The 27468-nt window shown below is 39.6% G+C and overlaps 1 protein-coding gene across 4 annotated transcripts in view; it reads left to right on the top strand.

The window, feature by feature from the left end:
* The window catches only part of LOC132295576 (helicase-like transcription factor CHR28), a 68212-nt gene that overhangs the window by 15204 nt on the left and 25540 nt on the right, over positions 1 to 27468 (top strand). For all 4 annotated transcript variants that reach the window (XM_059793875.1, XM_059793874.1, XM_059793873.1 and 1 more), the window contains exons 4-11: positions 3988 to 4119; positions 4216 to 4450; positions 4528 to 4713; positions 4801 to 5192; positions 5372 to 5443; positions 5549 to 5626; positions 5734 to 6640; positions 19966 to 20096. In XM_059793875.1, the coding sequence (XP_059649858.1) occupies positions 4009 to 4119; positions 4216 to 4450; positions 4528 to 4713; positions 4801 to 5192; positions 5372 to 5443; positions 5549 to 5626; positions 5734 to 6640; positions 19966 to 20096 (2112 nt within the window). In that variant the 5' untranslated portion in view covers positions 3988 to 4008. The remainder of the gene's footprint in view (positions 1 to 3987; positions 4120 to 4215; positions 4451 to 4527; positions 4714 to 4800; positions 5193 to 5371; positions 5444 to 5548; positions 5627 to 5733; positions 6641 to 19965; positions 20097 to 27468) is intronic.

Genomic DNA, 27468 nt, shown 5'->3' with positions numbered 1-27468 from the left:
TTCATAGCAAGTTTGAACGCCTACATTGCTTTGGAAGGGTGACATTTGAGCACCATGCTTTTTTCGAGGTTAAATCGAGTGAGAAAAGCTTGTAGGCGTTCGCCTTCTTGTTGTTTCATAGTGAATAAGCACGATATGTCCCTTGCCGGTTGCTTGTTGCCGAAGTATTGACTTATGAATCTATCACATAGATCTCTGAAGCTCCCCACCGATCCTCTTGGCAAAAGTTTGAAGCAGTTAAGTGCAGGTCCAACAAGGCTCGTCGGGAAGACCTTACACATCAGTGTGTCATCCCCTGTGTTTAAGGCCATTTTCTGCTGGATATGATAGACATGCTCAACCGGATCCTTTGTTCCATCAAAGAGAGTGAAGACTGGCTTGGAAAACTTCCTCGGATTTGGAGCGTTCAAGATCTCATCCGTGAACGGTGAATCGGCAGTCCGAGCCGACGTGCAAAGGGCCTCGTTGTCCTTCGGAGGTGCTCTCTGTTCGATATGCCTTTTGCTTACATTTCTTTGGTCATGCATGATCATCGGTGACTGGGACATTGTATCGAACGATCTGTCCGCAGTCTATTCCTTATGCCATGACGGAATGGTTCCGTTGTGATTAATCTCCATTTCCTCCTCCCGCCTAAGTCTTTTACGATGTGGATCTAAGTGAACAGATCCTTCTCGATCTGCCTGTCGGTGGACATTTGGTAGCTGAATATCTGGCTTGAGTTCCTCACGATGTGGATCTGAGTGAACAGATCCTTCTCGATCCATATGATGGATGATGTTTGGCGGCATCACCCTCTTGTCTGGTGGCGGCGGTGGCCGTGGGATCGGCGGAACATCTCTTCGTTCCAATCCAGCTCTTAACTCTGCATTTTCTCGCCTCAAGGTTTCAATCAGGCTCATCAAGTCATCAAGTTTCATATGTTGCTCATTCTCCTGTGGATGAGAACTTTCACCTCCGATCATTGTTCCTAAACGGAGTTGAGTCATCAAGTGATGAAAATCAGTTGGATCTGAACTTCTTCACCGCAAATCTGTCAGATCTGATCTTCTTCCGATCAGATCTTACTGCCCTCCAATCAAATCTCAATCTCCTTCGATCAGATCCAAATCTCCTCCTATCAGATCTCAATTTCCTTCGAACAGATCCGAATCTCCTCCGATCAGATCTCAATCTCCTCTGATCAGATCTCAATCTCCTGGAAATCAATCAATTCACACCTATCGTACACGAAGATTGATCAACTCTCTCCTTCGTTTCCCACAGACGGCCAGTTGAAGTAACAGAAAATGATCTCTCTATTTCGGGAAAGATATTTCTACACTTCAAACAATTTTCCAACCCCTTATCCCTCTCTTTTCCTTCTATTTATAGAGGTTTAAAAGTATTCTAGAACCTTCCTTTTTCATCTTCCAAGCTGGGCCAGTTCCTTTGGCCTTTCTTTGGATGCGGATTCACTTCTTATCCCTTTGAGATTGGGCCTGGAGATGATTTTAATGAACATTGGGCCTACTGGGCTATTATCCGATCAGGCTGACAGCTCTTTCCAGATCCGGTTTTCAGTGGATGGGCCACACATGGCCCAACTTATTTTTGGTATCCTCACCTATGTTGGGGCAGCGGGGCTTCTTGTGGGAAGACGAAAAACACGATAAGAGCGAGAGCGAGAGCGAGAGCGAAACAATAAAGTTATAGTTAATGTGGGTGATATACTTTTCGGAAAAAAAAAAAAATGTGGGTGATATACTTTTCGAAAAAAAAAAAAAATGTGGGTGATATATTAAATATAGAGTAGTCATCATAATATGTAGGGTTAAAATCATAAAACCCCCCTCTACTTTGTCAAAACTATCATCTAACCCCTTCAGCTAAAGAAACTATCATATTCCCCCCCTTAACTTTTCAAAAGTGTATCACGTCACCCCCATCCCATTAGTTTGCCGTCTGAAACTAACGAGAGAAAAGAAGGTCACTCTCACGTGCAACCATTTAATCACGTATTGACCAATTGCCCTTTTAATCATGTATTGACCAAATTGCCCTCTTAAACCCCATACAATTATCATGTGACTCACTTGCAAACCCAATTCCTCTGCTTCTTGTATGCCTCCATTGTAGCGAAGCAAAGTTGTCCTCTTCACAAAAATCTTTTCCGAAGCCCCTAATCATTCAATTTCTATCATACAAGGGCCTAAATCGATCATTTGAAGCCCCAAATAAGAAATATTGCAAGCCCTAAATTAATTAGTTTAAGCCCCAAGTCACAATCTTTCAACTGTTGAGTATTTTTCGCCATTGATGAACCGAGCTGCTTGAAAAGGATCGAAATCTTCCAATTTGGTCATACATGTTCCAATCTGGTGTATGGTGATGGTGGTTTTGGGTGGTCCAAGAAACGGATTCTATAGATAATCTGTATCAAACAAATGGAATGTGTATATATATATTAATGTATGTATATATATGTTGATCCTAAAATTTTCTAAGTTTCCTGAGTATAATAGTACAAGTATGTTGCACTAAATTTAGAGTGAGAAATTAATGTCAGAAAATTGCCAGAGAGGGTGGTGGTGGCACGGTGGTCCCCGGAGAGGATGGTCATTCGCCGGGGTGGTGGTTCGCCGGGGAGAGGTGGGTTGGGGTGTGGTGGATGTTACAGAGAGCAGAGAGGAGAGGAATGCAACAACTTCGATTCAAGATTAGTATTTTTTTATTTTTTTATTTTTTTGTGGAGAAATTAAAGATCAGGAAGCAGCAGAGCAAAATTGCAAATGGGTCTATTTATGGTTGCTGAGAATTAGGAGCAAAGTTGCAAATGGGTTTATAATTTTATATATACACAGGGAGAGAAATGAAGACAAAGTTACATATTGGCCCTGTTGCTTTATGGCTATTGGGTTCATTCCCATCAATTGCTTGGTAATATATGTAATATATATATATATATATATATATATATGGTAAAAGGGCTGTTGCTCATAGGTGGTGGTGGGTTCATCCAACAATTACTTAGTAATATATACATAATATCTATATTGAAAAGATTCTCTAGTATCACACAATATTTCTATATTATATATAGATTGTATACTAGTTTAAAAATTTGAAGGGAGAACGGGTGGTGGTGTGAGGTGGGTGTAGGTGAAGAGAGAAAAGGGTGGAAGTTTTTCTAAATTTGGTCAAATATATATAAATATACACATTTTATGGTTTGTTTGCATTTCATGTACCAAAGCCCTTAAAGGGCATAATCGTCATTTTAAAAATACACATTCTGAGTCTTAAAATAATAATATAATATAGAGGTCAATTTGGTCATTTAACTCTCACTTAACGGTTCAGTCACAGAATAGGGGCAACATAATAATTTTTGAATGTTCAGGGGGTTATTTGATTTTATAGGGGGTTAGAATGATTTAGATGATACTTTTGGCAAAGTAGAGGGGTTTTTTATGATTTTAACCCTGATATGTAAACACATAGTATACACATAAGGTTCACTGGGGAAAAAAAAAAAACAAAGAAGATAAGACTGTTAGTACCTAAAGTAGGCAAGGTTCGAATTCCTAAGTGGTTTTTATGTATCGACTCTATTGGAGCAGACATTGTTCTCTTATCTGGCTTTTTAGGGAGTTACCATTTTAGAAATTGCACGTTTGTGTCTGGGGCAAAGTGGACTCCAAACTCCCATATGGATGTGGCCCTAGAATTCACAAATAGTACATCCTCTTAGAAATCAGTTTAAGTAATTTTTATTTAATTATAGATAAGTTACAGTTTTTTCTTTCAGTACCATATTTTTGAATTTTGAAATATTTCAATTTTCATTTCTAAATCATTACTTTCACATTTGAGTTGTTTTTTTAGCTATGTCTATTTAGTGTTCCTTTTTCTTTTTGGTCCAAATTATTTTTATATTGGTTAAAAGTCTAATTTAGCTGCCCTGATCATTAATGTCCTCTGTTTTTACCCCTTCTATACATGAAGTGGGTATGCTATTTCATTTAGATGCCTGACTATGTGGATCCTCTTAGCAATTTCATTGAGTCTGCTCGGCAATGTTGGTCCTTTTTGAGTGGATTCATTTGCCGCTTAACTTCAAGACCTTGTACGGACCTGGTGAGTGAAGAAATTTTGTGTCGGGGCTTGATGAAACCTGTTGATGTTCCTGTCATACAGCTTTTACTAGGCATTAATCTTGATACTCAATTGCAGGTTGGCTCCACATTTGGTAGTTCTTCTAAATTGGTTATAGAAAGGAAAATTCACAATTCAGCTGTTATGGCTGCGATGGATCCTATAATTTTAACTTCATCAGATAGTGAATTGGAGGATTGGGATCTAGAAGATTATGGACAACAAGATGCTTCACCGCCTAGGAGCTCTTCTGCTTCTGCCGCTCCTAGGATTCTTCCAGATTGGGCATCTGAATGTGGCACAAGCACAAGAGGTAAAGTAGCATTTTCTAAATTACGAACTGGTGCAAAATTTGTACCATCAATAACACAGCCTTGGTCTAATTAACAGGCTACGATGGACCACCTCAGAAGGATCCTTTTCCTAAAAGAGCATCTGCTTCGAATGGATTCTCGTCAAATGTTAACCACCATGCACAGGCTAAACTCCAGATGCTTCCTAGTCCTACTGACGATATTAGATCTACAGATTTGCAGACAGTTTGGGTTCAGAAATCTAAATATTCCACAGATAATGGTAATGTGGTTGGCCAGAAAAAAAGTTTGGGCTTAAAAAATTTTCACTAGTCCTTTAATTCCAAAATTGTTGGTTTATTTGGTTCAGATTATGGAAAATCTTCATCCCAACAAGCTCTGAAGAGGGTCCTTCCATCATCCCTGCGACCATCTATGCCTAGTGCCAGATCTAGCAATTTAATAGAGAATGCAGAAAGCAGTCAGATTAGCAGTGCTAATGGAAAATCTTCTTATTCTGAGCGGCCAAATCTAACCAACAACAAAAACTACATGAAAGACCATTTTGGGAGGGGTGGTGACGAAGAAGTTATGATGTACGAAACCAGTGGAAATAGGATACTTCCTCCATCTTTGATGCATGGCAAGTCTGTTTCAACTACACAATATTTTAGTTCAAATGATCCTGGTTATCGTTCTGGGATAAGTGATGATAGGGCTGCAGGAAATGATGAGAGACTAATTTATCAAGCCGCTTTGCAGGTATTCCTTGTTGTTCACTGCTATTAGAGCATTTTGATTTCCTCTATATGGACAATGTACATCTAGATTTTTCTCTCTAATAATAATAATTTTTTCCTGAATGAGTTAGATTTTATTGATACAAAAATAAAGTACAAGTTAACAGCCAAAAGGCTAAGGCAGACAATGTTTTTTTGCAGGATCTTAACCAACCTAAAATTGAGGCTTCTTTACCTGATGGCCTTTTGTCAGTCTCTCTTCTAAGACACCAGGTTTTTTTGCTTTTTGTTTGTTTTGGTCTGTCTACTGTACTTGGTCCTTCCATTGTGTGTGAACTGAAGTACGTGGCTCCAAGCTTAAATTATTTTCTCTCTCAGAAAATTGCATTGGCATGGATGCTTCAGAAGGAAACAAGAAGTTTGCACTGTTTGGGTGGAATTCTGGCGGATGATCAGGTTATTACTTATCAATCCATTAGCCCATTTGACCTTTTTCTTGACATTATGCTTGGGATAATTTTTCTCTGCTTCTACCTAGACTTACTGTTTTTGTTATATAACAGGGCCTTGGTAAAACCATCTCAATGATTGCCCTTATACAGATGCAGAAGTCTTTACAGTGTAAATCTAAATCAGAAGATTTATTCAATAAGAAAACTGAAGCCTTGAATTTGGATGATGATGATGACAATGGCAGCTCTGCTCCCGATAAAACCAAGAAGACTGGAGAATCTAATGACCTTAAGTTGATTCCGGATGTGAGTCCTTCTGTACGGGAATTCCGTCGACGGAGACCTGCTGCAGGTACATTGGTTGTGTGTCCAGCAAGTGTTCTTCGACAATGGGCCAGGGAGCTGGATGACAAGGTTGCAGACGGAGCTAAACTTTCTGTCTTAATCTATCATGGAAGCAATAGGACGAAGGATCCTGTTGAACTAGCAACGTATGATGTGGTTCTCACAACATATGCTATTGTGACCAATGAAGTTCCCAAGCAACCTTTGGTTGATGAAGAAGATGATGATCAAAAAGATGGGGAGAAGTTTGGATTATCTACTGAATTCTCTACGAATAAAAAGCGGAAAAAGACGTCTAACATTAAGAAGAGGGGAAAGAAGGGTAAAAAGGGACTCGATAGCTCTGCTATCGATTGTGATAGTGGTGCGCTTGCAAGAGTGGGTTGGTTTAGGGTGATACTAGATGAAGCTCAAACAATAAAAAATCACAGAACTCAAGTGGCTAGAGCTTGCTGTGGTCTCCGAGCAAAAAGAAGGTGGTGCTTATCTGGAACACCCATACAAAATGCAATTGACGAATTGTACAGCTACTTCAGATTTTTGAAATATGATCCATATGCTGTCTTTAAATCATTTTGTTATACGATAAAGATTCCAATATCCAGAAACTCACTTCATGGTTACAAGAAGCTTCAAGCTGTTCTGAGGGCAATAATGCTGCGTCGAACAAAAGGTGACTTTTTTTTTATCTTTTATGTCTTCTCGGGAGAAGGGAGTAATAAGTTTACTTTGTATAGCTTTCATTTTTTGCACCAAAAAAGTGGATGTCTCATTGCCATCTCCTCCTCCCCCCTCTCCTTTTTTCCCGGGATAGATAAAGAAAAAATTCACTGAAGTTATTGGTTTTGCCACCCATGTAAACACGACATGTGCAAAAATTTATATATACAGGCTATAATCTAATACCATCTGTCTACAAAAGACTTCTTCAACAATGGAGATCTCTCCAGCTAAAAAGAACATGCTTCTATATGTAGAATTTCCTCAACTCAATAGTGTCTTTTCCCATATACTTAGGGTTGGCCATAAATAGACATGAAGCTGCTTGCCGCACGTACCTAACCTTCCTACTCACATTAGCTTCTCTCTCAGTGGCTTTTGTGCTCGACTCTGAGCTAGGCATAATTCAGAGGATGGAAATTAAGGATAGAAGAGGAGCACCAACGGGTCAGTGGTCTAGCGGTATCAGCCTCTTACCTCCCAAAGGGAGGTCAGGGGTTCAAGCCTCAGAAGAGACAAGTGTGTGTGAGTACCAACTAGGAAAAAAAAAGGATAGAAGAGGAGCTCACTGTTTACTTTAAGTGATGATCAAATCAAGAGTAAAGTACAAGAAGAAGAAGAAAAAGAGAAGAAAGAAGAAGAGAGAAAAAGAAAGAGAGATAGGGAAAGAGAGAAAGAATGACAGAATACTTTCATCTGTCCACCACTTTCTATTTATACTAACAAGTTTCAGAAATTACACAAAAGCACCCAACATTATATAAGTAATAGCAAATAAGCCCCTGACAACACTCACAAGTCCCTATACCTAGGCAATGGTGCGTGAGATGTTTCATTGTCTCTACATTGTTTAGCACATGGAATACGAATTTGGAATAAACTGACCTCGAAATTATTTCATTTTCCCTTTGCCTCCTGGGGATATAGAGAGTTATGATGGTCAAAATCTTGCCAAGCGCAACACTCCAATCAAAGAAAGCTACTTTAGGAGGCACCTTCACAAGCCACATAGCTTTCCAAGTAGCCATAGAGGCCCTCTCTCTTCTGTGCCATGTGACGTATTTACACCTTGGAAGAGGTGAGGATGTAACAAAGCAAAAAACTCAAAGAATACTTCATTTCCACATAGAGGAGGTGAGCATGTAACTATTGCGACTAGAGAGAGAGAGAGAGAGAGAGAGAACACAGTGGATACATAATGTGTATTTCATACATCTTAAACCCTAAGCCTACTACAGTGGCTTATATAGAGTACAGGTCTCAGCTAATTACACAATGACCCTACCAATTATATGTAATTACATAATGACCCAAAATATTCTAACACTCCCCCTCAAGCTGGAGAGTATATATCAAATAATCCCAGCTTGGAACAGATAGTCCTTAACGCTTAATCGATTATGACCCAATGCTTTGGTAAACATATCAGTTAACCGATCTTCAGACTTCACAAATGGAGTAGAGATGCTCCCACTTAATATTTTTCCTCGAATGAAGTGACAATCAACTTCAATATGTTTGGTCCTCTTATGAAACATATGATTTGATGCAATGTGAACAACTGCTTGATTATCACAGAACAATGGAGTAGGAGTTTCAACTGTCAACCCAAGTTCTTTTAGAAAATGTTGTATCCAAGTCACCTCACTAGTTCTATGGGCCATTGCCTTGTACTCAGCTTCAGCACTAGATCGAGCTACCACCGTTTGCTTTTTACTTTTCCATGTAACAAGATTTCCTCCTACAAATGTGCAGTAGCCTGTAGTAGATCGCCTGTCTGAAGGAGAACCAGCCCAGTCAGCATCTGAAAAACCTTCCACCCTGAGATGACCATTTGATTTATATAGTAACCCAAAACCTGGAGCTTGCTTGAGATATCGGATAATCCGAAGAACAGCAACCCAATGTGGCATTCTAGGAGCTCCCATGAACTGACTTACAACACTAATTGCATATGAAATATCAGGTCGAGTGATAGTGAGATAAATTAATTTCCCAACAAGGCGACGAAATCTGCCCGGGTCATTAAATAAATCACCCTCATCAGACACAAGTTTTGTATTTGAATCCATAGGAGCATCAACTGGACGACCACCCAACATACCTGTTTCTTCCAACAAGTCCAACACATATTTGCGTTGAGATAAACTTATACCCTTCTTGGATCCAGCAACTTCAATACCCAAGAAATACCTTAGTTTTCCCAAGTCTTTAGTATGGAATCGATTTTGCAGAAACAACTTCAACTTAGCAATGCCTTCAGAATCATCACCCGTGATCACAATATCATTTACATACACCACAAGAAAAATGAAGCCAGCTTTAGTGCGCTGGTGAAATATCGAATGATCGGTCTGGCATCTGTTAAGACCAAATTCTAATGCCGCCTCAGAGAATTTTCCAAACCAAGCCCGTGGAGATTGTTTCAATCCATACAGGGCCTTTTTAAGGCGACAAACAGTGTGACGATACTCCCCCTGAGCAACAAACCCATGTGGTTGCTCCATATAAACTTCTTCAACCAAGTCACCATGCAAGAAGGCATTCTTGACATCCAATTGAAACAAAGGCTAGTGACAATTGGCAGTAATGGAAATAAGTACCCGAATAGAAGAAATCTTAGCAACAGGAGAAAAGGTCTCATCGTAGTCAATACCATAAGTCTGAGTGTACCCTTTTGCCACCAGAAGAGCCTTCAACCGCTCAATAGACCCATCGTGAAGGTATTTAACAGTATAGACCCACTTACAACCAACCGTTTTGGAGCCCGGAGGTAAGGGAACAAGATCCCAAGTCCGATTACGGTGCAGGGCATCCATTTCATCTACCATGGCGTTACGCCAATCCGAATTAGAAAGAGCATCCTGCAAAGTCTTGGGAACAAGCGTAGCAAACATTTTGGATAAAAAACAAGATAAAGAGGAGGAAATATTATGGTAGGAGACAAAGTTAGAAATGGGATGTGCAGTAACACACGACCGAATACCTTTACGGAGAGCAATGGGCAAATCATCAGGTGAAGGCGTCGGATCCGAAGACTCTGAAGGAGATGGAGGGAGCGAAGTAGGCGGTCGAGGTCGTCGAGTATAAACCTGCAAGGGGACAACAGAGCGAGGAGGTGGGGAAGCAAGAAGCAGAGAGGAAATAGTTGGTATAGGTAGCGCTAGAGTAATATCGAGAGGGGTAGTAGAATCAGAAAAATATGGGAGAGACTTAGAAAAGGAGACATCAACACTAGTGAAATAGCGCTGAAAATGAGGACTGTAGCAACGATAACCCTTCTGAGTGCGAGAATACCCAAGAAAAACACACTTAGTGGCACGAGGGTCGAGTTTGTCAAGACCGGGCCCAAGGTTATGGACATAACATACACATCCAAAGACCCGAGGAGTAAGATTAAGCGATGCGGAGTAGGGAAATAGAACAAAATGAGGAGACTTCCCTTGTAACACTGACGAAGGCATCCGATTAATAAGATGACGGGCTGTAAGAGCAGCATCACTCTAAAAACGTTTAGGAACATGCATATGGAATAAAAGGGCACGACATACTTCGAGGAGATGACGATTTTTACGTTGAGCTACTCCATTTTGTTAAGGAGTATAAGTACAAGATGATTGATGAATGATGCCTTTAGCATGAAAATAAGTCTCAAACGGGTCCGAGAAATATTCTTTGGCATTGTCAGAACGTAAAACTTTAATGGGACATCCAAATTGAGTTTTTATTTCTTTGCGAAATATTTGAAAAATAGAGAATAACTGAGAACGATTTCTCATTAAAAACAACCAAGTCATACGAGAATGATTATCCACAAAAGTCACAAAATAACGAAATCCATTAAGAGAAATATGTTTTATTGGGCCCCATACATCTGAATGAATTAACTGAAAAGGACTAGCAACACGAGTGGTAGCTCTCGGTTTGAAAGATACACGACATACGAGAATGATCATCCACAAAAGTCACAAAATAACGAAATCCATTAAGAGTAATATGTTTTATGGGGCCCCATACATCTGAATGAATTAACTGAAAAGGACTAGCAACACGAGTGGTAGCTCTCGGTTTGAAAGATACATGACAATGCTTACTAAACTGACATGCTTCACAAGGCATGGACTCAACATGACTAAGACTAAGACTGGGGACTTGACGTTGCAAAACTGATAAGGATGGGTGGCCGAGACGACAGTGCCACTGGAAAGGAGACAAAGATGATTGAAGAGCCGTGGGAGTTGGCCCAATATCAAAGTAATACAAGCCACCTACTTCATGTCCCGTACCAATCTTCTTCATCGTCTTGAGATCCTGAAAAATACAACATGAGGGATAAAATGTAACGGAGCAATTAAGAGATTTAGTAATTTGACTAATGGACATCAAATTAAAAGGGAATTGAGGAATAAATAATACAGAGGAAAGGGACATAGAGGACGTGAGTTGGGTGGTTCCCACACTCAAAACTTTATTGGAGGAGCCATTAGTAAGAGTAACACTTTGTGATGAAGAAACAGACTGAAAATCATATAAGAGATGAGAACTACCAGTCATGGGATCGGATGCGCCAGAGTCAAGAATCCATGGACTTTGACGAGAAGATAAGAGACATGCAGGTGCACTACCTGATTGGGCAAAGGAAACCATGGAAGATGAGATGGAAGGCCGTTGTTGAGACATAAACTGAGCATACTCATCGCGGGAAACTGTCATGGTGACCATAGCAGGCTCAACAACCACTTGTGGAGCAGCCAATTTTGAAGCATTTGGTGTGGCAGAGAAAGAAGAATCCCCTTCATTAGAGATTACTTGATGTGCATAGGAAGAAGGTGGTGGTTTCCCATGAAGATCCCAACAGTAATTGACAGTGTGATTAGTAAGACCACAGTGAGTGCAGAGTTTTGAGTCTCTGCCTTTACCACTGCCACGACCACGACCACGACCACGACCACGACCACGAGTAAACCGACCGCCACCGCCATGAGAAGGCTGATAACCACCCTGGTTCACAACTAATGCAGAACATTCACTGCTAGGAGGAGCAGTGACACCACTTGAAGCACTCCCAGAAGCGCCACTAGATAGAGTAGCACGCTGGAGTTTGGAGAACATATCAGGAAGAGAGGGAAGTGTAGGGCTACCCAAAATCTTGCACGAACTGATTCATATTCAGGTGACAACCCCGTGAGAAACCGAACAACATTAAAATCCTCACGTTGTTGTTGCATGCTCTTTACATCAGAGGTGATAGGCTGATACAAGTTCATCTCTTCACAAATTCCCATTGACTGGGAGAAGTATTCTGCAAGACTATGAGTACCTTGCCGGAGGTCAAAGAATTGTCTGCACACCTCATAAATTCTGGTGATATTACCAGTACCTGAATATAGCTGTTGGAGGCGATTCCATATCTCCTTGGCAGTATCCAAATACAACAGGTGGGAGCTGATATCTTGTTCAATACAATTCAGCATTAAGGAAATGATCTGAGCATCCCTTTGGTCCTATGAACTGAAATCTGCATTACTTGCTTTAGGCTTATCCTTAACCAAATGAGAGCCAAAGCCTTTGGCTTTCAGAAAAATAGCTACGGACTTGGCCCATAAAATATAGTTCTTGCCATTGAGCTTGACAGAAGTCATGGGAGGACTGAAAGAAGTAGAAGAAAACAGGTCGGAACTGGCAGCAGCCATGGAGAAGGACAAACAGAGAAGAAAACCGAACCTCGGGGAAAAAAAAAACTAAATCCGGATCTGGGCAAACGGGCCGGATCTGGGCAACTGGGTTTGGATTTGGACAAACGGGCCAAATCAAAACCAGTTCTCTGCTATTCCGGTTTTAGTAATCCAAGGTTGGAATAACTTCACGCCTGCAGCCAAACACCACTCTTCTCCTTCACAATCAGCGCTGGCAAGAACCAGATCTATGCCATCGACCATAAACTCCAATCACCCAAGGTTCGTAATGAAGAATCAAGGCTAGTACACACCCTAGCCCTTGCAGCGGTGACGACGGCAACCCAACACAAGCGGCGATTTAACAACCAAGCAGAAAGGGTTCGCGATGATGCAACCTCTGCAACTTGCGACAGCCAAATAGCTTCAAACCTCCGGCTCGAACAGAACGACGGCCAAACCAGAACGACGGCCAAACCTGTCGCGAAGAACAGAATCAACTTCGATCTCGATTCTGATTTGTAGAAGAACACCACAGATGCAATCACAACCATAATCTTAGTTTTCCCATTGTTTCGTACCGCTCTGATACCATGTTGCGACTAGAGAGAGAGAGAGAGAGAGAGAGAGAGAACACAGTGGATACATAATGTGTATTTCATACATCTTAAACCCTAAGCCTACTACAGTGGCTTATATAGAGTACAGGTCTCAGCTAATTACACAATGACCCTACCAACTATATGTAATTACATAATGACCCAAAATATTCTAACAGTAACAAAGCAAAAAACTCCTTGACCGCCTCCAACTACCAATCCTAAAGAAGCCTACCAACACAAATATCCTAAAACACCACTTTTCACGACCCTAGTAAACTGCGCTAATTAACCTTCTTGGCCAATCCAATCCTGAGTATGTTGGCCTTCTTTGCCACGCTTACGAGTCTGAAAAGCTATGGGCACGTTTGGTTCAGTTTTCTGTTTTATGAGAACTGAAAATCAGGAAACTCTAAAAAAGCATTGTTTGGTTGACAGTTTCTTAAAACTGTTTTCTGAAAACACAGTTAAAAAAACATATTTTCATAGAACTGTCTTTTATAGTTCTGTGAAAACAGAATTTCTAAGGGTTTTTTTTTCCTAAATTTTGTTTTCTAAGTTGTTGAGAATTTTTTATAGAAAACTGAACCAAGCATGCCCATACCCTAAAAATCTGACCTTTCCTAATTGCAATACAGGCATACCTCAAGCACCAATCCAGTACTTATTTTTCTCTGCCATTCTCCTCCAGAGAGTATATCTTTCATCCCTGTACCTCCACAATGACATCCCTGAGGGAGCTTGGTTGACAACCAAGTTTTTCTAAAGCCTTGTCCATATTATTTACTGTAAGTTAAATGAATCTTATTTTGCCTTCCCCTTTGCTGAGCATTATTACTTTCTCTGTTTGTTTGTTTGTTTGCTTTTTTGTTTTTAAGGGGACACAATTATATTTTTTCATACTATTGTTTTTGTTGTATTATCTTGCTCCATGTTAATTTTGGTCTTTTCTTTTTGATAGCATTACTCTCAATATGACCATGCTGTTCTTGCTTATAAATGCACTTATTAGTCTCTGGCTTTGTTACATCAACTCTTCTAAATGTGTGAAGTACCATGGATTCTTGACATCTAGACACATGAATACAGTGTGTCTGACATGTCTGGTTAGACATGTTCCTGACAAGCATATTTTTGTTTATTGTACTTAAAACTTCTGATCTGGTTCCTTCTTTCACGTTATTGTTTCAAGACGAGTGAAGTGCTGATTTTGAACTCTCAATGTTAAATAAAATTTTGTTTTTTTGCTAAATATAAAAAAACATATTAGAAATATCCAAGTATTTAGTCATGTTTTTGTGTCATTGGGTTTGGGGCTTCGATGAATGTGTTCGAATCATATTAGTCAGTTTTCTCTCAATTTATCTATAAGGGCTGCTTTTCCACTGATTGAATGTTCATTTCTAATTTTATTCTTTGTGATACAGCCACCTTAAGTTTTTCCCACCTAATTACTCCCACCTTATTCCCTTTGCTTAGTCCTTTGCTAGTCCATAAGTTCTGGTGAAGAACCATTTTGAACCATCCTAAAAACAAAGGAAAAATAGGATGGATAAAAAGAAAATTCACCTACAATCAATCTTTACTAACTACTTGTTTATCCCATGTCACTAGCAGTTCCCTGACAATTCCAACTGATACCTAAATTGCCTATGTAACGACCCATTCCATCACATGGTATGATATTGTCCACTTTGGGCCCGAGCTCGCACGATTTTGCTATTGGGTTTTACCCACAACGGCCTCATACCAATTGGAGTGACACACCTACATATATAACACTTCCCCTTTTCATACCTAGGCGATGTGGGACTGTGCACCTGTAGCTCGCCCAGTGCGGTAGCCTGCCAATGCCTCTTACACCCTCCCATGGAACACCCGCCCACAAGGTCGCCAAAATCACCCCCCTTGGGGCCTAACATCCTCGTTGGCCACACTTCTGGCTGGGTCAGGTTTTGATACCATTTGTAACGCCCTATTCCACTACATGGTATGATATTGTTCGTTTTTAGGTTGGATCTCACACGATTTTGCTCTTGAGTTTTACCCCAAAAGGCCTCATACCAATTCGAGTGACACAACTACATATCTAGCACTTTCCCTTTTCACACCCAGTTGATGTGGGATTGTGCACCTGTTGCTCGCCCAGTGTGGTAGCTTGCCAGTGCCACGGTACACCCGCCCACAAGGTCACTATAGCCTAATCAACAAATTTCCCTCCCAATGAACATTATTCTCCATCTTTGTTTTCTATAGGCGTATAATATTCGACTTCCATTCCTTACTCAATTTCACCTCGACTTAATTATCCAAATCAGTGCTCCAAATACTGCATGATAGGTTGTTAATCTTTATGGAAACACAATACCATCCTGCCCCTTTTCCTAGCTAAACTACTGTTATCGTCATTGAGTTCTCATTTGCTGTTCCATGTTCTTCTACTTGTGTGTGTCACATGTAGTTCTATTTGTCTTTGTGTCACAGTTCGCTCGACTCTGGAATCAGATTTGGAATCTGATACTGTTTCGACAAATCATGAAACACAAAACAAGAACAAATCACAAAACACGACAAAAAAGTAAACACGCCACACACGAAGAACACAAATATTTAGCATGGTTCGACACAAGTCGTATCTACGTCCATGGTAGAGATCTGGCGAGGTTTCACTATGCGAAAAACAGGAGATTACAAGTTTGCGCCCCTCAAACCCTAGCTCTCTGTCTCATTCTCTTTATGTGTGATTTTCAGTGTTCTCTCTGATCCCACTCCAAACCCTAAACACCCTTATATATATATATCGGGCTACAAGAGAGTACTAAATAGGGTCCAAGATCCGCAAGCAAAAACGGGTCTAAATTTTTTCCTCGAGGACGTTACCCTCGGGCCCACACAAAGCTCAATCATTTGGTCGACATTGTCTGGAGTTGATTTGTGTTGGCCCTTAGGGGCATGTGGGGGAGGGGAAAGGAGTAGTTGAATATAGTGGAGCTTGGCGTACTTTGAGCCAAGGTGGAGATTTTTTTTGTTGTGGACTGAATTTGGTGAATGTGACCCGACGACCTGTTGATTGGGGGTTCGGGGTTAGCGCTCCCAAGGAAGATTTTTGACCTGTTTTTTGGTTTGAGGGTCGTGGACCTAGTTAGTACTCTCTTGTAGCCCGATATATAAGGACGCTTAGGGTTTAGAGTGGGATTTGATTGAGAGACTGAAAATCGCCGTGAGCTAGAGCTAGGGTTTGGGGGCTGAAACTTGTAATCTACTATTTTTTGCATAGTGAAAACTTTCGCAGGATCTCTACCGTGGATGTAGGCTTTGCCGAATCACGCTAAATCTTCGTGTTCTTTGTGTGGCGTATTTACCTTTTCTATCGTATTTCTTGATTTGTTCTTGGGTTCGCTGCGTTTGTCGTAACAATACATTTATATAATCGTGCATATATATCGTGTGTATATACACACACATCATTATTCCATTAAAAAAATCACAGTCTACGCATGTTCCAAAGGAATTCTGGGGGATTCTGTTTTTTTTTTCCCTTTGCCTATTATTTCTGATGGTCAATCCACCAGCACATCGCTTGGGCCAGACATACATAAACCACTTCAAGTATATAGTCGCCGACCAAGGGAAGCAACACTTGTTCCCTCACACCAATGATCTAACTTTAGCTCGGGTTCCTTCCCATGATGATATTCCTATTGCCTTACGTAAAGGTACTCGTTCTTGCACCTGTCATCGTCTTGGACATGTTGTTTCCTTTGCTAATTTATCTCCCTGTTTCCAGTCATTTGTTTGTGCTTTGTCTTCTGTTTCGATTCTTCAATCATATTCTCAGGCATTATCCTCTCCTAGTTGAAAACATGCTATGGTTGAAGAAATGGTCTCGCTTCAGCAAAATAACACATGGGACTTAACTCCTCTACCTGCTGGAAAGTAGACAGTTGGTTGTCGATGGGTGTATGCCATCAAATATCATCCTGATGGTACAATTGAAAGGTTGAAGTCTCGTTTGGTAGCCAAAGGATATACTCAGACATTTGGGGTTGATTATTTTGGAACTTTTTCTTATTCGTATTCTTTTATCAGTTGTGCTATTCATAATTGGCCTCTCTACCAACTTGGTGTTAGTAATGGCTTATAACATGTAGACCTTCTAGAGGAAGTTTACATAGAGTAACCACATGGGTTTGTTGCTCAGGACGAGTCACATCTTGTGTGTCGGTTAAAGAAAGCCATATACGGATTAGAAGTGCCTCTAAGAGCATGGTTTGACAAATTTAGTGCTGTTGTGAATGAATACGAATTACGCAGGACTAAATCAGATCATTCTGTTTTTCTGAGGGATTGCAAAAGTGGTACCGTCGTCCTAGCTGTTTATGTAGACGATATTGTTGTGACAAGATGTGATGAAAGTGGTATTGATGATCTGAAGCAATTGTTGAGCACGCATTTTCATATGAAGGACTTGGGCTGATCCAGGAAGATATCGAAGACTCGTTGGAAAATTGATATATTTGACTATGACGAGACCAAACATAACCTTTTCTGTAAGGGTGGCAAGTCAATTTATGCAGCAACCCAGACAACCTCATATGAAGGACTTGGGCCGATTGAGATACAAAGGAAGCATGCATGTGATTTGTTAAGTGAGACGAGAATGTTAGGAGCAAAACCAAATGATACTCCCATGGATTCAAGCATAAAGTTAAGTCTCGATGATCCAGGAAGATATCGAAGACTCCTTGGAAAATTGATATATCTGACTATGATGAGACCAAAACTTAGCCTTTGCTGTAAGGGTGGTAAGTCAATTTATGCAGCAACCCAGACAACCTCATTTGAATGCAGTATATTGTATTTTAAGATACTTGAAAGGAGCTCCTGGCAAAGGGCTTGTCGATGTTGTTGGTTCACAAATGCTGATTGGCAGGAAGCCAAATGAATAGGAGGTCTGTATCTGGATATTGCACATTTGTGGGAGGTAATTTGGTATCGTGGATAAGTAAGAAGCAAAATGTGCAGAGGCAGATTATAGAGCAATGGCCCATACTGCTTACGAAATAATGTGGATAAAGTTTCTTTGACAAGAGATGGGATTCTCCATTGACAAGCCTATGAGAATGATTTGTGATAATCTGGCTGCTTTGGACGTTGCTATTAATCGAGTATCTATGAGAGAATTAAACATATAGAGGTAGATTGTCAATTTGTGATAGACTTGGTGATGAGCAAAAGGATAGTTACTACTTATGTGAGATCCAAAGATTAGTTACGAGATGTACTCAACAAGGCATTGGGGAAGTCTCATTTTTTTGAATTATGTAACTAGTTGGGAATGATAGATGTGTATGCTCCAGCTTGAGGGGAAGTGTTGGATAATAGTGGTAGTTAAAAGAGTTGGGGTTATTTCGTAAATAGCCAATACCTGTAAATATATACAAACACTAAATTTTTTGGGGTTCTATGTGTTGCGAGAACTCCCCTAAATTACTTTCTTCTCATTTCCTCTTAGTTGTAACAATTATTATTATTATTATTTTTACAAACAAATGGAACATGCATTTATGCAAAAGCTGAGTAAAGTAAATTTGATAATGCAGCTTGGAAAGTAACCCTAAAGACACACAACTCACAAGGTCTTATATGGACTTTAAGTACATGTTATTGTATTTCATATTTAAGACATGAAGTACATTATCTTGCTAGATTCACTAAATCTAGAGATTCTAGACTCATATTAAATGAAAGTTCCAAATTAGTATGTTTAAACTTCTTTTATATATTTTAAATTTAAGACGCATGCTTCCTTTGGTAGGAAGGATGGAACAAACTTCCATCGTTTGGTAGAGAGGAGATAAGGAGAGAAAGGATCATAGGATGGATGAGTCAAATTTCCTCCTCCACAAATTTTCTTCCCTCTAAATATGGACGGAAGAGAGGAGGGAAGACAGGTGGAGTTCTTATTAAAATTTTAAATTACAATACTATCCTTCATAAATATTAATGGTTCAAAGGAGTACACCATAGATAGTGATGAGTATAATGGTAAAAACAATTTAAAACTCTTTTTTCCCTTCTCTCCTAACAAACAAAGTAAGTTGTCAACTTCTTCTCTTCTCTTCCATCCAACCAAACAAAAGAAGAGGGAAGGACACAATCTCTTCCCTAGGATGTCTCATCCATCCCTTCTTCTATCTCTTCCATTCAATTTTCTTCCTTCCTACTGAACGAAACATTAATTACATTAGACCATAAGCCAAGTGAAAACTTTAATGGTATGTTTAAACTTCTGACAACAGCTTAGAATCAATGTATAGCTAAAGCTCATACTGAATCACCCTCAAATATTCATTATAGTCCACTAGAAATCATTAAAGACTAGTATCTATTAGATTCGGGGTTCATATAGTTTCACAATTGAGGTTCTTGATACATCCCACATCTGTTACACCAAACCGCTCCCATGCCTCCGATACACCACTGTCACTGCCATGGCTTGAAGTTTTGGGAGTCAAAGAGGGATGTGGAACATTTAACTCCTTTTGCTGATGTCTTCCATTGTCTAAGTTTCTTCCTGATCCAATTAAAATTCCCCCCGGCAGAATGATGAGGAAAATGCTTTTTTTAGTGTGCACGGACTTCATTTCAAGCCATAATTAGTCTTTTTCCGATATAAAGAGAAATTATGCATCCAAACAAATTCTTAGGCTTGTCAAATAGTGTCAGCGAATTTTAGCCTTATAGTTTTCCTCCATCTAACAGTTTTCTTATCTAGTTGTGGCTTGTTGCTTCATTTAATCATCGCTATCAGTCCCTCCTCTCTCTTACCTTTTTGCACATGTGTTTGTTGTGGTTATTAATTTATAGATTTTCTTTTTTGGAATTTAACTTTGGGTTATTTTTACTCCGGTGAACCCCATTTTACTGTTCAAATATTTAGTGCTGTTTACTTTGGATTAGTTTTGTTGTTTGGTTCTAATTCATCAGCTTTTGTGGGCTAGGCACTTTGATTGATGGAGAGCCTATAATTAACTTACCACCAAAAACAATACATTTGATTAAGGTGGACTTCTCTGCAGAGGAACGAACCTTCTATAGAAAACTAGAAGCTGAATCACGCTCAAAATTCAAGGTACCATTCTTGTCATTTATTTTTTGGTTGGTTATAGTCTTCGGCTTGCTCTAAGGAAACTTGGGATTATTGTGCTGGGCTAAGACGGTCAAATTACAGAGTGTAGGGCTTTGCTATTTTCACCCCAACCCTTTGGAACATCCATTTATTAGCAATCCCCCATTGAATGGTAGATGCCTTCCATACTTCTCAAGCATGTTGAATATCAAGTTGATCAGAAAGACATGTCTCATCCTTCTAACTGCTATTACAATTTCTTAATTTTTTGCTAAAGGAAACATGAATCATGGGTTTAATAGCTAGCTATTAGCATCTGGCCTGTGTGCATCCACATATGTCAAGATCTAATTTAAGCCTGGATTGGGTCTGTTATTTCGAAATTTTTGACTAGCACGGGCATCATGACTTGCATTTTGCCAGTGTGCCATTGCCAATAGCCTAATGCATAATATTTGGGTTTTCTACATCAACCAAGATGACTACGGCACATTGCAAACTGTTCTTTGTTTTAATTTAGGCATATTCAGAAACAATGTACTATAATGATACTTCATGCACAATATAGGAATCCAACAAATACAACTACTCCTACTAAAGTTTTTCAGAGTCCATTAGATGTGATGGCAAGCTAAAGTTGGTTGTAACCTAAGCTAGGTTTTGAGTTGTGAACGCTATTGCGGTGTAACAGGCATACTGCAACAACATCCGAAGGGTGTAATGGGCGTTGCTAATGGTATTGGGAATCGTGATCATGAATTTGTTTTAACCACGCACACCATGGCCTGAATAAGCCAATATTAAATTTGGGTTTGTAATGACTTCTATTGGAGTTTATTTATTTATTTTTATTTTTTTATTTATTTTTAATATATCAAGGTGATTCATTATGAGAGAGAACTTATACATTGTAGTAATTTAGCCGCTGTTGAGAGGAAAACAATTTTCTACATTGTATTTTAGCCGCTGTTGACAGGAAAATGATATTCTGAATTATTAATTTTTTGGGTAAAATGCTCTGACACCCCCTTAGGTTTCCATTTATTGCTCATAGATTAAACTTGAGCAAAAATTGTTCACACCCCGTCAGAGTTGATAGATGTTATTATTTTAACAGAAAACATACTTTTACCATTATACCCTGTTCTTTATTTTTCTTGTACACTTAAAATGAAAATTATCATTTTTGCCCTCGATTTGTTACCTCCCACCAAAACCAACATTCTCTCTACAACTTGGAAACTTTTAGAAACTCTGACATCTCTTGAACTCTCCATCTTCATCATCACTCCAAAGCTTTCTCATTACTCCACACATTCACACGCGGATTATCAAGGTTGATATTATGAGCTGACTGAGCTTAACCTTAATTGCAAGAAGCGATTGTTGTTGCAGCTCCAAGCAGCCTCGCTGCTGATGCGCATGTGCCTGTTTCAGCACCACCATTAAAACATTGGAAATTGGGGCTTCTATGGCGGAGGTTTTGTTTTGAGCGGTGGGGAGTTGGTCAAGGGTGACGCTGAAGCAGAGCTCGAGAGCATGGAAGAGGGTGCGAAGAATTGGGGTGGGATCGAATACAAGCTTGTCGGAGGAAGCCCGAAGGCGACACCTGAAGCATCGCCGTCACGTGAAGCAGTGTAGTCTGGCCGTGATTACGGTGGCCATATTCGGCAATTGAGTAGTTCAGTACACTCGCTGCCTCAAACGTTAGGGTTTGTGAATCGTACTTAATTCCCACTTTCTCTCTAGATAGATACTGACTCACTCACTTGGCAGCAAAATCACGATTTACAACAGGTGTTACAATCTGATAGGGAATTTAACTAGTTCGATGGTCTGTCATTCAATTTGAAGAATTTTATTTTAGATTAGGATTTCATTTTGGTTTCAAAAATCCTAGTTTGGACAGACACAAACCATTAGTTTGTGTGTCGCTGGGTTTCGCGGAAGGGTGTTATATTGGGCTAGGGTTTGGAAATGGGGAATTTTGCATCGAAATTGGTGGTGACGGTTGTTGCAATGGTGGACATCCATGTTTCCAACAAGGTTGGGAGGCTATCTGATTGTGTTTTAATCTCTGCACTTTCTCTTTGTATTTTCTCAACTCTGTATCTCTTCCCCCCTCATTGCATACTGCCCAAAAGAGGATTTCTGATCTCATGGGCCTGTGTTAAAATTGTGACCATATTTTCAGGCAAAGAGAGACTCAGAGTTTTATGTAATATGTAAAAGCTTAAGGTGCACCTCGTTGCAACTACCACTTATCTGCGATTTTATCTCAAATTTGGGGAGAGAGAATTGTACTACTGTACTAAAATTTGGAATAAAAAGTAAGTGTAAAATGCTCTTAAGTATTAACACGTGAGGGTATAAAGGTCCAATTAATTAAGGGTAAAATTGTAGTTGCAACAAGGAAGGGTAGTTTTGGCATTTAAAATTTTCAATTTAGCTGACTTTTGATGGGTCTACCGGTCAACTAACAGAAGGGGGTGTTGGGGCAATGTTAACCAAACTTGAGGGGAGGTCTAGGATTTTATTTTTATTTATTTATTTATTTTTTCACTAGTTTAATCTGTGAGCAATAAAGGCAAGCCTGAGTGGGTGTCAGAGCATTTTACCCTAATTTTTTCTTAGCAATCTACAGTTTTTATTTTTTGGGTGGGTGTGGTCACGAGGGCGGTTTAGGTAAACAACTCACACCCACACACACAATTTTGCTCCACATTGGGCTCAACCATTTTGCCCATTTGGAGAGGAGAGATTATACCACCAAGGCTATAGGCCTGATTTGTTACTTTCTAAAGTTCTCTAGTTTTTGTATTTTCCTTTTTTCTTTTTATTTTTTCTCAAAAATATATAATAATTTATGTGAATTATGTCTGTCAAAGTTGAAGAGAAAAATAGAAAATGAAGAATATGAGAATATACGTGGTTCAGCTACTAGGGATCCACGACACACAAAACTCAAAGGGCTACATATCTTTATTATACTGTTAATCTTTCTATACAATGATCATCTCTATTTATAGGTGAAAGAATACAAGTGATAAATTTAGAAAATACATTGATGGAAGATTCCTAAAATTAATACCATAAATCACTCCAATCAAATATTCTATAATAGGCTTAAATCTCTCCTATGAAATTCTCATTTCAAATATTATATCAAGGAGTAATTTAAGGGTTCCTATAATAAATAGTTGAAGAGAGAAATTAAAGCATGAAGAACACAAAACACAAGAATATAACGTGGATCAGCCACTAGGGCTTAAGCCCAGAGGGCTACATCTCTTTCATTACATTTTCTCTTGATTTTGTTTGCAATAACCACCTCTATTTATAGGTGAATTGGGGAAGACTTGTAATAAAGGAATTACACAGAAAGTCAAATACAATTATGGCAACAACTTGTTACCCAAGTATAGCAACTTAACATTCGATCAAGGAGTGATTTAAGGGCTAAACTCACTCGTATAATTATTCTCCAACACCCCCCCACAAGTTGGTACACGGAGATTTAACTTAAGTGTCCAACTTGAAATTAAATATAAAGTTGTTAAGAGTTTGAGACGAGTTGATCTGGAGATCTGAGATGAGACGAGACGAGACGAGTTGATCCAAAGATCTGAGATGAGTTGATCTGGAGATCCGAGAAGAGTTGATCCGAAGATCTGAGACGAGTAGAGTATAAAGTAGGGTATGGTAAACCTGCTCTGATACCATGTCAAAGTTGAAGAGAGAAATGGAAAATGAAGAATATGAGAATATACGTAGTTCAGCCACTAGGGATCCACTTCACACAAAACTCAAAGGGCTACATATCTTTATTATACTCTCTCGTAATCTTTCTATGCAATGATCACCTCTATTTATAGGTGAAAGAATACAAGTGATAAATATGGAAAATACATTGATGGAAGATTCCTAAAATTAAAACCATAAATCACTCTAATCAAATATTCTATTGTAGGCTAAAATCTCTCCTATGAAATTCTCATATCAAATATTCTATCAAGGAGTAATTTAAGGGTTCCTATAATAATATTTTCCATCAATGTGGAAATTACAAGTCACAACACATACATTAATAGTTTGTAATGCTTTGATTTCATTTATTTTTGAAGTTACTAAAATGTAAAATACAAACCATTAAATTAAAATATAAAACCAGCAAAAAAGAAAAAGAAATATTGTAAAAATCCTAAAATTTTCAAAAGTTGAACTTACAACTTTTATGCAATTTAAAACACAAAAAATTAGCATTTATATTATTAATTGAGAATTTGGAAGTGTAAATCACTTGCCCATTTGAAAAAAAGAATCTCAAAAGTAATTGAAAAATTGATTGATGCATAGATGCAGAGTAAGATCTACGAACAAAGTTTACTAATCTAGCATCAAACATCATTTTATGTTAGATTTAGGTGTCAAATAGAAAAACAATCCAAAATTGTTGAGTAGTTGAAAGCTTGGAGTGCTTTAATCGAAGATCTAGGTCGAAATAATATGTTCTTTGATTTTTGATTCAAATATCTAGGGTTTAGAGGAGTTTGGAGTTGAGAGAAGGATGTTAGATAGAGACAAAATTGGAAAAATAGGGTAGAAGTAACTATTTGGCATTAAAATAGGCCGTTGGACCATCATGGTCGTTGCAAAGCCTTCATAAAGTCAGTCTAAGTCTTTGCCAAGTTGCTTGTGATTTTCACTCCCATCGATACGTCGAACCTTAACAAAAAAATGACTCATGCTGTAGGAGTAATGAGTTGGCCAAGTTGTCTCGTATTGGTTGAGTTCTTGAACTATGATCTTGCCAAGCGTGGATACAAACATGAGGCACGGATACGATACGGCACGACAAAACATGAGGCATGGATACAGACGCAAGACTTTTTATGATAGCAGCGGATCCTGATAGTCTTGTTGCCAATTGTTATCAACCAGATAGCAGATTTGCTGCTTGGGAGGCATCTTCAGGATTGGGAGTTGGAGGATTTTTGCTGATCTTTTGGCTCTGTTACATTGCTTGTCCTTTCCTTGGAAGGCAATTTGGAGAACTAAAGCCCCTCTGAAGGTGGCTTTTTTTCTAATGGACGATAGCCTTAGAGAGGATCTTGACTATTGATAATCTTCGAAAGAGGTGACAAATTATCATAAATTGGTGCTGTATGTTTAAGAGGGATGATGAGTAGTTGAATCATCTCCTTTTCCACTGTCCAATGGTGAGAGATGGATGAACCATGTTGCTTGCTATATTTCTGTACGAATTGGGTGATGTTCCACAAGACGTGCTCTTAAGGATTGGAGGGGGTGTGTAGTGGGGAGCCAAGACCAAGACGGATGGAGATTAGGGATAAAAATTCTCTCTGTTACATCTATCCCAACCGGTGAGGATAATTTGGGATACACGTTACGAAAATGTTGGGATGCACGTTAAGAAGGAATGCTGGTAAGGAGAAAGTTGGGATGCATGTTAGGAAAATGTTGTGATACAAGGGCATCGTCCCAAACATTTTCGTAACATGTATCCCAAATTATCCTCACCGGCTGGGACAGATGTACCGTTACGCCAGAGAGGATTTTAATCCGGAGATTAGCCCCTATATGTTTGTGGTGGGGCTTGTAGAGAGAAAGAAATTGAAGATCTATTGAAGGAGAAGTTCCAATTCGAGCACTAAAATTCTTTGTTCTTAGTCCTCTTTTTTTTTTTTTTTGGTTTTCCAGACCCATGGATGCAATTGTAAATCTATAGATATTGTGGATGGGTTGAGAATATAGCGGACCCTTTTGGGTCTTCTTGTACATGGGATGTGCGCCCCTTTTGAGTACACGATTCAATGAATTATTAGTATTATTTTTTTATAAGTAAAGTAGTATAGCAAACGTTTAAAAGGGGAACGCGTCCCAAGAATACATAGAGGACGAAGCCGAAGCCAAAGCCAAAAGAGTTCCTAAGGACCCAAAGAGGCCAGAAAGTCACAAACTCATCTATAGATGTACAATATCTGCCAATACCCCAACAAAAAATGAAACTAATAATACGAAATTTCAAAATTCCTATGGGAGACTCCTCTCCATCAGAAGATTTGTTATTTCTCTCCCTTCAAATGCACCACCAAACACAAAGGGGAGCTACCCTCCAAAAATGGCGAGCGTGTGAACTCACCCCACACCCTCTCCAAGAGTCCATTAAGCCTCTCGCTGTCCGGGGCATAACCCACTGCATGCTACACAAACCAAAGATCATACTCTAGCAATTGTGAGCCACGGGGCAATGCAATAGTAAGTGAGCCATTGACTGATCATCCTTTTTGCACATGCAACACCAATTAATTGTAATCTGCCTTCTCCTTCTCAGGTTTTCAAGTGTCAGAATTTTGTCCCAAGCAGCAGTCCAAACAAAAAATGCCACTTTTAGGAGTTCCTTCGAATGCCACACTGTCTTCCAGTGAAAATTAACCCCTGAGAAACCCGAAAGGCAACAGAAAAAGACCCCGCGTAGAAGGCACCCAATAAAGGCAATCTGGGCCTCCACCATCCAGCGTCTGTCTATACAGTAGATCAAGAAAGTCAAAATTATCGTCCAATTCCCATCTTGAAAATGTCACCAAAAATGCACATCCTAAGTAATCCTTTCGTTATCAAGCCGATAACAATCAGCTACCAAAGCATGTTTGTCCACGGCAATCTTGAAAAGCTTAAGAAAGGAACAAGCCAACGGACGCCTGCCACACCAAATGTCCTCCTAAAACCGAGTGTCCCTGCCATCTTGAACTTTGAATCTGATTTGTTTCGAAAATTCATCGCAGCCCTTCCGAATAAACATCTAAACCCCAACACCACCAGGAGATCTGACTGCACGAGAGCACCACCCACCTCTCTCGTCCCCAAAATGGCAAGAGATGACCCTCCTCCATAACCGACGTCGCTCCCCTCCAAACCTCCAAAGCCACTTCCCTAGGAGGGCCCTGTTAAAAGGGATCACCTTCATAATACCCAAACCACCCAACTAAATAAGCTTGCACACCTGCTCCCAACGAACAAGATGGTACTTAAACTCATCCCCCAACCCACCCCAAAGGAAATTTCGTTGAAGTGGAGGCCCCGGTGAGGGACGACATGTCAGATGTCTGACGTGCTGTCTCCGATTTGGAGGCAAGGTCTGTGAACTAGATGGAAAATGTAAGGTGGAGGCCCCAGTGAGGGGCGACAGGAGAAAGTCAGAGGTTTGACGAGCTGTCTCCGATTTGGAGACAGGGTTCGAGACCTAAATGGAAATGACTAAGTGTTGGCTCAGTGAGGGGCGACATGGGAAAGTCAAAGGTCCGACTAGCTGATTTAGAGATAGGGTTCAAGACCTAGATTTTATGAAAGCTAA

The sequence above is a fragment of the Cornus florida genome, unplaced genomic scaffold, assembly GCF_030987335.1.
Source record: "Cornus florida cultivar Cherokee Brave unplaced genomic scaffold, ASM3098733v1 CherokeeBrave_3.0.0_Hap2_Chr02, whole genome shotgun sequence".
In the NCBI taxonomy this organism is placed as follows: domain Eukaryota; kingdom Viridiplantae; phylum Streptophyta; class Magnoliopsida; order Cornales; family Cornaceae; genus Cornus; species Cornus florida.
This window is presented reverse-complemented; position numbering and strand designations above follow the sequence as displayed.